At 45.8% G+C, this 11,114-nt stretch overlaps 1 protein-coding gene across 1 annotated transcript; it reads left to right on the top strand.

Annotated features, from left to right (window-relative positions):
• The first annotated feature begins 164 nt into the window (after nucleotides 1-164).
• vwa2 (von Willebrand factor A domain containing 2) lies at nucleotides 165-11,112 on the top strand. Its single transcript, XM_003961585.3, has 14 exons — nucleotides 165-394; nucleotides 1,901-1,962; nucleotides 4,602-4,676; nucleotides 5,129-5,262; nucleotides 5,336-5,445; nucleotides 6,321-6,518; nucleotides 6,608-6,741; nucleotides 7,283-7,412; nucleotides 7,941-7,996; nucleotides 8,073-8,180; nucleotides 8,261-8,839; nucleotides 9,344-9,895; nucleotides 10,129-10,251; nucleotides 10,346-11,112. Exons 2-14 carry the CDS (start codon nucleotides 1,911-1,913, stop codon nucleotides 10,474-10,476), a joined length of 2,382 nt encoding a protein of 793 aa, XP_003961634.2. The 5' UTR covers nucleotides 165-394; nucleotides 1,901-1,910; the 3' UTR covers nucleotides 10,477-11,112.
• Nucleotides 11,113-11,114: the final 2 nt, after the last annotated feature.

The following is an 11,114-nucleotide window of genomic DNA, read 5'->3' as shown; positions in this document are numbered from 1 at the left end:
TAAGACGTGCGTGTAGATGGTCCTCATATTATTGACAACGCTAATAAACGATATAAAGAAGAATTTTACGCTAATCTTCGGACCAATGGGAGCCGAGTTAAATGTAGCCACGCCCCCATCTCATTATCCCTCGGCTTCTGCCTGCGCGGGTGAACAAATTAGAGCCTACCGGCGCAGGTACACCAGAGGTGGGCATGGTGAGGAGGTGGGGTCGCTGCTCGTGTCCTGCCCGGAGCAGGAAGCCTGACAGACGAGAGGAGAGAGAGGAGAGAGAGGAGAGAGAGGAGAGAGAGGAGAGAGAGGAGAGAGAGGAGAGAGAGGAGAGAGAGGAGAGGAGCCGGAGGCCAGGAGCGCTTTCCTGACCGCCCAACAGACTGAGAAGACCGAGCGCAGGGTAAGGACCTCACACTTCCTAGTTAGCAGCTTTTTGCGTTTTCATTTTTATGTATCCACCGCGTGTGTGTCCTGGAACTGAAAAATAATTGGCAAAGATGTAACTTTGTTTGGGTTCAATCTTTTAGACGTGTTTCCTACCTTTTCTACCTTATATGGTCTTATTGTCTTATACAATGTGTGAGGGTCGCAACCTCTTCAGGTTTCCTTGACCTTTGGCACACTTGAGAATGACCTGGCAACACTTTTTGTGGCCTAACAAAAATATTTTTCTGAGTTAATTTCTTCAGCTAATTGAATGTGAAGCTGGAGAACTGCTGTTAAAAAGGATTATCTGATAATCAGATATTTGCGTCATTAGTTTATAGTTCCCTCGACCTGTGGAGGATGCAGAGGTGTGATGTCCAGCTCACCTCTGCAGCCAATTTTCACACCTTACACAAGATATGGCTTAGGATGAAGCCATTTGTAATGGAAATGCATGTTTTTTGCAAGTCCCTAAAAAAATAAAATAAAATGAAAATGCTGAGTGGCTATTGTAGAAGAGTCATCCTGAAATAACTGAAACTGTTACCACCACTTATCTTTTACAGTCCCAGATTTATTCTAAATTCCAACTGATGCCTCAACTTCACTGATATTTAAGTTATGTGTCAGTGCAGCGACAGCTTGTGTCTGAGAACCTTGTTGTAAAAAGTGAAAAAATCCAAAAAGAAAAACAAGGAGCCTCAAGAATTCTTGTGAAGACGGAGGGACCGCTGGTGAGACAGGTGTGTGTTTGATACGCAGGCATGCATGCCGGCCTCTCGACCTCCGGGGCAGTAATGAAAACTGCCTCAGCGACGTACAGCATCAGCAGCTTCTGACAATGGTTATCAGCCCCTCTGCTGCCCGTCAGGGCTGCAGATCCGTATCAGACATGAGGCTCCTCTTAAATGGAGGCTGCATCCTGCACACAATTCTATCTCTGTCTCAGGAATACACACACAGGAGACACAAAGACGGAGGGTATTATGTCTAAGCCAGACTTAATCAAGCTTTATCTGCAGACTGATGGGGTTATTGATCGGATTAATCAGACCCACCTGATGCCATTACATTAAGACCTTCATTTAGATTTTACCGAGGAAAGATAAAAGCGTCACGGCTCACAGAATCATTTTGTTTTGGTCAAGAAATTGGATTCTGCAGTTGGATAGCTGCATTTCTATCTAACATTGGCAGTTCAGTGTAGAGAAAAGCCTTTGAATAGAGCTCCATACAGATCAACACACTTCCTGACCACACACGAGTGTGAGTGGATGATACAATCTGCTTGTTATCTCTGTGAACCAGACAAGGCAGTGAAATGTCTGCGAGCGTAATCTTACCTGCTCACCACTTCACTCATGGCTGATGGGGGTTTTTTTTGGTCTATAATAGGAAACAAAGTTTTTGATTTTGCCCCTTCTTTGCTATTATTTGCCTCTGTGTATCTAAGAGTGTGCTTTATTCTTAACCACCTCAGGTTTGCCAACATGCACCCCCACATCCGCCTGTCCCTCCTCTCGGTGCTGGTGCTTCTCCAAGGTTAGTTGAATTATTATTGGTATTATTTCTTTTAAATTCCTCATTAAATCTCTGCTGGTATTCAAAGCATTCACATGAAGGGCTTCTCTTTTTGAATGCTTTACATAACCTTTTTAAGCTATTAGCTACCTAACAGAGTCTTATGTTGCTGCAGTCTAATCCCCGATTTAAATATTTTATGTCTTGTTTATTGTTAAACAAATTGATTTAATATATAATTCATTTATTGGTGGCCTAATTACATGTGTATGTTTTTTTAAGATGCCTTTAATGAGGCTGTTGTTTTATCTCATCTAACCTTTCAATCATGAAGGTTCAGCTCTAATACCAAAAGTCACCAGAAGATCTTTTTTTAAAAATCTATTTACCAGAAGATCTATTTTTTTATCATTGCAATAGACAGAATAGAATCATTGTATTGTCAGGGATGGAACTAAGTGTGGAGCGTTGGAGGTCTGTGCTGCACAGATTCCTGGTTGAGTCCTCTGGTCTTTACGGGGGAAACTTTACTGGTTCAACTGTCACGTCACAGTGCTGAAGAATTCCCATGATCTTGTCCTCAAAGTGATTTCCTTCTTTCTAACCCTCAAACGCTGGCTGGTTCCAGGCAAGTCAAATTTTGCTTCAGTTTTATAGCATATCTTTAGCCTTTCTGCTCGACCCCAGTATATCGGCATGCGCCCCGGGGGAGAGGCGGGCTTTGTTGGGCGATATAATCTTTGAGTTGTTTTCAGAAATGACAGCTTCAGCACCATCTAAAGTATTTATTATTGGCCATTTTAAGACTTTGAACTTGAGCAAACCAGACTGTTTCACCTAGTCAAGACGCCCCCTGTTCCTCCTGCGCTGACAGCCAAGATAACATGTTGTCCTAACAATTTCATATGCATGTAATCAAGGACGGCCATCCCAGAAACAAAGAATCCCCTTGTTTCTGACGTTGGGGAGATACTCCTTACCTCTCATGAACCTTGGTGGAATTAGAAATGGACCCAAACCCACAGTTTGTGTGCTCCTGCAAGTACATCACAGACAGTCCTGTTGTTCAGACCTGCGTGGCCCCCCCTGCCATGATGAATCTCTTTAAAAACATTAACTTTCACTGTCAGAAGATCTTTGGGGCTTTTGGAAAAGGTCATATTGTCGGACACCTGGGTGGTGAGGCCTGTTGGCTGCAGGTGGTATTCCTCTTTAAAGTTCCCTGACTCATGCTGTGTAAATGCAGTGGCTTTGGTAGAAGACACTCTAAAGATTTTGGCGTCAGATTGTCTCCACAATAGCAATTTCTCCACCTCTGCCCATCGCTCCCTCTTAACAGCAACCGAGGTTAGTGCAGTCGTCCCAGCGCTCCTCTCCATGGTTTACCCACCGGAAACTGCCACTCGTTCTGACCTCTCCTGCCCGCTTCATCTCCAGATCCCTCCTCCACTCAGCACATCACCCTCCTCACACAGCTTCACTGGCATCTGCTCCACTCCCACGTTGTCTTTCAAATCCTGCTCCTCACCTTCAAATCCCTTCATAATCTTGCCCCCTCCAAGCTCACAATCTCCTAAATACATACACACCCTTCCATACTCTCGGGGCATCCCCAGCCTCTTCACTTCTCCCGACCGTTTGTCCACCATGGGACTAAGATTTAGACTTTGGTCTACACCCCAGCTCTGGAACGCTCTCCCCCAGGATATAGGAACTTTGGCATCTTTATAGCTGTTCAGACTGGCCTTTCTCACATGGTTTGACATTTTAGTTATATTGGTTCAATTATATTTCATCTACATTGTTTCTAGCTGGGACAGGCTCAGGCCTAAATCTGTCAAAACCCAAATTTGCTTCCTCGTTTTATGATGACCTATTTCCTCCTTTGAAGTGGATCTCTGACAGTCATAATGACAGGTGATGAAGCACCTAAAGTGTGTTGTTACGCGCTTCTGGTGTGTAAGATGGTGAAGCAAAAATACCCATATAAAAAATAGGTTAATAAATGAGAGGCCGAATGAGAAGCCAGACCCATTCTGACTCCACATTTGACCTCCTGCACGTGATAATAGAGTGTCCAAAGCTAATGTGAGTGGACAAGCGAAGACAACCATTCATTCACTCACTCTATTCCCTGAAAGACGCTGCTCCATTCAGACACAGCGGCGAGAAAGCCGCACGAATATGTCATGTTCTCCAAACACCACACGCTTTGGGCAACATCCAGGGACTTTACAGCGATGAAAGATGACTCAATAATCGCACAGCTCCTCTGATCATTGCCAAAGGTAATTGACAGCCGGTTGCCATCAACCTGACTGTAATCCTCCAGGCAGTCTGCCTCCTATTGATTTAGCGCCTGGAAAGGAGCCACACCGGGGGATGAGTTATGGTGACATCTTGATGTGCAAAACAAGATTGAATGTCCGAAGCACAAAAGCTGCCACGTGGTTCCATTAATCAGGGACAGAGCTGTGTGAATATAGGCACAGAATTCATATGCTGCTCAGATTCTCAGATCTTTAGGTAAGCCTTTGGAGACAAGCGGTTTACTTGCCAAAGCACATTGTCTTCTGGGGGTATTAAAGTCAACAAAGAGGGAATATTTTACAAAATTAAAGAACAATGGGCTCAGATTTGACTGGCGTTTCCCCTCTCAGTCCAGCAAGGCCGCTGCCTGCAGGAGATCCATACCAGCCATGAGAACATTATGAAGATCAACGCTGCAGGAGAAAGTGAGTTTACCCTCACTGCTTTCTTTATAATAGCTTTATATTGTACATTTGTGTCTTATAAACCTGCTGGGAAGGAAAAAGAAGTGATTTAAGGATTGATTCAAGTGGAAAGAGCCAAATCATTAATCCATTGTGTGTGGGTGGTCCTGTTATCAAGTGGATCAAACATTAAAAGCTAAATAATGAGTGACAGACAGACGGGTAACAGTTCAATCTTCTGTCTTTAATGGCCTCTGTTAAGTTTAGTTGCACATTCTGACATGACAGCAGCACCGCTGGTTATTTTTGCAAGTCCAAACACGCTTGGAAGAGCGCGTTCTTAGCTTGGTAATGATTTGTGCACCTGGGAGAGAGAAAATTGAAGCCTGGCATGCTAGGCTGTTTTTTCTCCTGGTTTCATCTGCAAAGCCCGTTTGATCACTCTTAATCCCGCAGTGTTTCCCTTTTAAAAGTCATGCAGTGCTCAGCAGCCATGGACATCCTCTTCCTCATGGATGGGTCCTACAGCGTGGGGAAGGGCAGCTTCGAGAGGTCCAAACACTACGCCATAAAGCTCTGTCAGGCTCTGGACATCGGACCAGACAAGGTTGGCGGGTCTGTCTTTTTCTGTAATTCCTCTCCTCAAAGTCAGCTGCTAATGTGGCTCCATCCTCGTTCAGGTGCGAGTCGGGCTGATTCAGTTTGGCTCGGCTCCTCGGCTGGAGTTCTCGCTGGACCTGCACAACACGAAGCAAGAGCTGACGAGACACATGAAGAAGATCTCTTACAGGTTTGGTTCTCTCAGCAGACCCATTTTTGAGGAGTCCTTCCACAGAAGTTATCATCATTTTGACTTTATACCACTGGTGCAGCAGCATTAGATGGAATTAATGTCATTTGAAACCTCTAGAGCTGTTAAAATGATGAAGTGTGCTAAAAACACGGGCAGTTTCCTTCTGGGTGAAAAGGGCAAATATAGTTGAAAGCAAAGCAATTAGCTAAAGCTTAAGAGAATATGTCATTACAGGCTCCAACCTAGGGGGTTTTGTCAAACGCCTGCACGTTTAAAGACTAAGAAAAAGCGAATGCTGAGGAAGAAAACCAATTAGTTTCAGATTAGAGAGGTACCCCACAGGTGCTGCTCACTGGGTATTCCATTTCCTGGAGTCTATGAACTGATCCAGAGGAAGGTAATTTGCCCGGCCAGACTGTGAATTCCAAAAGACATACTCTGGCTACGGTGTTTGTGTCTTCTATGTCATTTTCTGCGGGCAGCTCTTGAATTGGTCACAGGGGGGGAAATAAAATGCTGCAGATATCAGTGGAAAATATTTGCATGCGTGTTGGAGAGAGACTGGAAAAGGGAATCAGGATTGATCAGTTGTGCTTCAGTTCGAGTCCTTCGGGCAGGCAGTGTACGCACGACCAAATGAGTCTCCTGTTGTCGCTGACATTTATGGGTTAATGATATTTCTTGCCTTCTCTGAAGTGATGAAACCTATCAGTCTTTTTCCACACACACATTTCACAGTCAAAGCAGAGCTAATTTTTGAATTTCTACGGCAGAGATAAGCAGTGCAGGGCTCCCTCCCAGGCTTTTGTAATGCAGCTCATGCGTCCTCTCCCAGATTTTAAGAAATATCCTGTCCTATCTTGAACTCCCAGAGGAGGCAGCACCCAGACGGGCCTCGCCCTGAAGTACGTCCTGAGGAAGGGTTTACCAGGAGGCCGCAACTCCAGCGACGTGGCCCGGGTTGTCATTGTTCTGTCGGATGGAAAGTCCCAGGGCAACGCAATGCAGGCAGCAGCGCAGCTCAAAGAGGCGGGTGTGGTCCTGTTTGCTGTGGGCCTTCGTTACCCCAGGTATGTTGTGTGTTTGGAAAATAGTGATCACTCACTGTAATAGCACAAAACAGTCCAGCGGATAGACCAAAGAACCTTTGGTTTTGCAGGTGGGAGGAGCTGCACGCTTTGGCCAGCGAGCCTGTGGAAAACCACGTTTTCTTTGCCGAGCATTTCTATGATGCTGTCAACGGCCTGTACACCACCCTGTCCACCTTCGCTGTCTGCAGCGCCATACCTCAAGGTCAGTGGGTCAATCCCACACAAGACGGGCATCTTTGTCATCCCGCTGCGCTCAGATTAAAATGTTCCTGGCACACGTAGTCAGAGTCACAGGGGGGCAGTTCTGTGTCGTGTCCATATTCAAGCGTCCAGTATACCAGTGATGGCGGACTGACTGGTGAAACAATCAGCCCTGGAGCTCATCCTAAAAAGTTACCACTCAAGATTGAAATGAGTAAAAGGTTCTGATTCATTGGTTTTCAATTTACTCTTCCTCATCTCTTCCAATTGAAATACCCCTCTGGTAAAAAATGTCATTTTCTAGAATATAACTTAAATCACACCCTGAAAATGAGGTAAAGCTACAAATCTAGGTAGAGTTAGACCTTTGTTAGAGGGCATGTAGGGTTTCTTTTCCCCTAAAACTATAAACATATGGACATAAACAGGTTTTATCCATGTCTGTAGGTGATTCATTAACAATTTTACTGTTGGATATGAGGAATCAAAAAAGATGATTGTTTCTTCTTTTCTATTGATCTCCACCATTTCCTGTTCTCCAGGCTGCCATGTGAATTCCCTTCCCTGTGAGAGGAAGACACTGGAGACAGTAAAAGAGCTCCTGGGGAATTTCATGTGCTGGAAAGGATCCAAGGGTTATTCCCCTTACACGGCTCTCTGCCCACACTACAGGCAAGTGGCTTTGGGTTTTTTTTTTCTTTGAATGATGATGAAAAGCCTGGCTGGGTTTATCAGCGATAAAACCACCACATAGTTTTGCCTCAGACAGTTTCCCAAAGGAGGCTGGTACCAGAGCGGGCTGGGGAGGTGGGGGTGGGAAGGTAATATGCACTCAATTGTTTGTGCTCAATGAGCCACAAGACGGCGGATTTGTGGCGAGGTCCCAGCATTGATGTGCTCCATCAGGGTTGAACAGCACAGTGTAAAATGAGATTGCCTTTGCCCAAATTAATTTAACAGTGCAGTGCAGCCTTTTGGCCAACTGCAAGAACTCCTGATCCATCTGCGTAACTGTCACCGCTTTTTGTACCTTATTGGATTTTAACTCCTCTCCATCAGGGTGGAGGGGAAGAAGGTCCGCGTATGTAGCCACAGTTTGTGACTGGAGCGCTTTACTGATCAAAATACACACTTCTGATTTGCTTTGAAACTGAAACTGAGGTGAATTTCGGTACCATCCACATACGTGACTGTGTCCAGGTACAACAAGGTGTACAAGAGGCACCAGACGGTCTGCCACAGGACCATCTGTCCAGGTAAGAGTTGGGGGAATTCTTTGTCTCTGGTTTTGTGGCGTGTGCCAGCGGCCTCAGTCTCTCACCTGTGCTGCAGATCCCTGTGATTCTCAACCCTGTCTGAATGGGGGAACGTGTGTATCTGAAGGTTCTGAGGGCTACCGCTGTGTCTGCCCACCTGGCTACGGAGGGGACCCACACTGTGGTCAGTTGACGTCACATCACATGTATTTTCAGAGGAATGATGCAGAGAATAACCCCAGTCTGCCCCTTTAACCCCGACAGCTCCGGCGTTGTCGCTCGACTGCTCTGTGGACTTGCTTTTCCTGGTGGAAGGATCTTCCACGATTACATTGGAAGGCTTCCTCCGCCTCAAGTCCTTCTTAAAACGCTTCCTGCAGACTGTGATTGGGTCCAACAGTCCCAGTAAAGTAGGCCTGGCAGTGTTCGGCCGTGACACCAGAGTCGAGGCCCAGGTGGGCCGATTCAAAGGGGACACACAGAGTCTCCTTAAAGCTGTGGAGGCTCTTCAACAGGTTGGCGGTGAAACCAGGACAGGCCAGGCCCTTCGCTACGTCACACGTCATGGATTTATCAGCACGCCGGTCTACGCTGATGTCTCAGACGATCTCCCCCGTGTTGTGGTGTTAATGACATCCACGCCTGCCATGGACGAGGTTGTGGAGGCTTCCAGATACGCCCGGGACCGAGAGATCTTCCTAATAGGGATGGGGCCACACTACCTAAAGAGCCAGCTAAATAATATCACAGGAAATCCCCAAAGGACCATCACCTACTCTTCACCTGAGTTTGGAATCAAGATTCCAGAGCTTAAGGCGAAAATCTGCAGTGTGGATACACAAGGTACATTGGAGTAGAAAAGCATTGTGTTGGTTTTAGATCCAAAGAATGCATTTATTTCCGCATAAAACATCCCATTTAATCGAGGAATCTTTTTCCACCAAGCCGCCGCATCCACGTGTTTGCTGGCGCTTTGGCGCCACCCTTTGGCATCATGGTGCATTTTACCTGTTTGACGCACAGACGGTACTCAACTGCTTCAAGGAAGAGGAACTTTTATTGTTATTACACAATTTCTGAGCTGTCGCTGGGGTTGGAACCCGCAACCTTCTCGCACAATAGTGCCAACCACAAATCAGTTATTCGCTGCATGTCTAGATTAAGATGTTTAATCTATACTATTTATATTCTATATTCATTTGTAAAAACCAAACTCTCCTGCTTTTTTAAAAATAAGATGATGAAATTTTTCAGGTCAAAAGTATCCATTATTATAGGAGGGAAACATTTTAATACAAAAGTCTTCTGGCTGACACATGTTCTAATTCATATCTTAAACGTCTCTAGGCTGTCTGGGCCAGGCCTTGGATCTGGTGTTTGCCCTGGACGCCTCTGATGGTGTCGGCCGGGACAACTTCCTCGCCCTGCAGGAATTTGTGCGCAGCCTCAGCGTACAGTTTGACGTGAACCGCGACGTGGCTCAGCTTGGGCTCGTGGCCTACAGCCGGAGGGCCACCACCGTCTTTAACCTGGACAGCCATGACAGCGGCTCCGCCGTCCTCACGGCCATAGGCGAAGCCAACTTCATGGGTGGAGTGGCCTCAACTGGGGCAGCCTTGCTCCATATCCACTCCAACGTCCTGACAGTGAATAAAGGGGCACGTCCGGGGGTCAACAAAGCCGTGGTGGTGGTGACGGACGGCTCCGGTGGCGCTGACGCAGTAGTTCCAGCTCAGAAGATAAGAGACAACGGAGTGTCGGTATTTGTGGTCGGAATTGGAGATATGCAGAGAGAAAAGCTGCTGCAGATCGCTGGTTCAGAGGAACACTTGATTTTGGTGCCTTCTTACGAAGACCTCAAGTATTTTGAAGACGTGCTGGTGCAGATGTTGTGTTCAGGTGAATACACAAACATCTGTTTTCCAACCTGTCAGGACAGCTTGTCTTCTTCTTCTTAAATCACAGTGCTGCAAAATGTATCCAAAACACAGAAGAAGAGCAAAACCTTTCCCAAATATTCATATTTTATTAACACAATACCTGAAGAAATGTAAAAAATGCATCAGAATGAGTAAGATGTCGCTGATAAACCTAAGAAAAGCTTTATAAAGCATATTTCCCCCTTCCTTCAGAGGCGAAGATGGAAGTAAATCTGTGCAAACCCAACCCATGCATGCATGACGGCGTCTGCACGCTGTCTGGAGGGAGCTTCCACTGCCAGTGCCGAGGCTACGAAGGACCACACTGTGAAACAAGTCAGTGGTCGATGGCACAACACTGCTCGTTCACGCTTTTTCATGTACAAATAAGCCCTGATGGTTCCCCCCCCCCTTTTTTTTTTGTCTGCAGGAAGCAGCAGGCCCTCATCGCGAGGAGATCGCCCGAAGCCCTCCGGTCTCAGAAAGAAGAGCCGGCAGAAGAAAAGCCAGCAGGAGCTCCTGCACCTCTTCAAACTGCAGCGTAGGAGACACGCAGCCTGACAGCACCATGAACTCACTTCCTACACAGGCAGAGTTGAGGACTCCTGCAGGTACAGGGTGCTGAGAGGGAACGGATGAAGTTACAGCCTCTGAACAAGTGCCTTTAGACTGATGTTATTCCGCTTCAGTGTTTGTGTTCTGAACTGCTCTGTCCACTGTCCACTCAATATAGTTCAGTTCACACATGTAAAGTTTCATAGATAATTCTAACGTTCTGGTTTTTTATGTCTTTCTTGTTTTAAATGTTAACAAGCCCTCTACAACAGGAACCTATTTGTGCCAAAAGAATCTATTTTTTACAGTACATCTATATTTAATCATTTCATCGAGTTGTTTTTCTCCTGACTTATAGGTCCATTTTTAGCATTTGTATATACTGTATTATTGAAGGGAGGGCTGGAAACATTTTGAGTTTTAAGAAAGAGCAAAAAAAATAAAGGAATCAATGAAACAAATTCCATATGGCCTGTTAAACTTTTGCAGATGCTAACATGTCCAGGCTGCTCCTTTGAATGTTACTGTTTAAGGTGTTGGCTCTTATGAGACATCGGATTTTTTGAGCGACCATCTGGGTTCACGTGCAGCATGCAGAGCGAAAATAAGGCATTTTTTGCAAATAAATGATCCCTGAGGCGATA

This window comes from Takifugu rubripes, chromosome 1 (assembly GCF_901000725.2).
Source record: "Takifugu rubripes chromosome 1, fTakRub1.2, whole genome shotgun sequence".
Classification (NCBI taxonomy): domain Eukaryota; kingdom Metazoa; phylum Chordata; class Actinopteri; order Tetraodontiformes; family Tetraodontidae; genus Takifugu; species Takifugu rubripes.
Note: the sequence above shows the minus strand (reverse complement) of the source record. Positions and strands in the feature narration are given on the sequence as shown.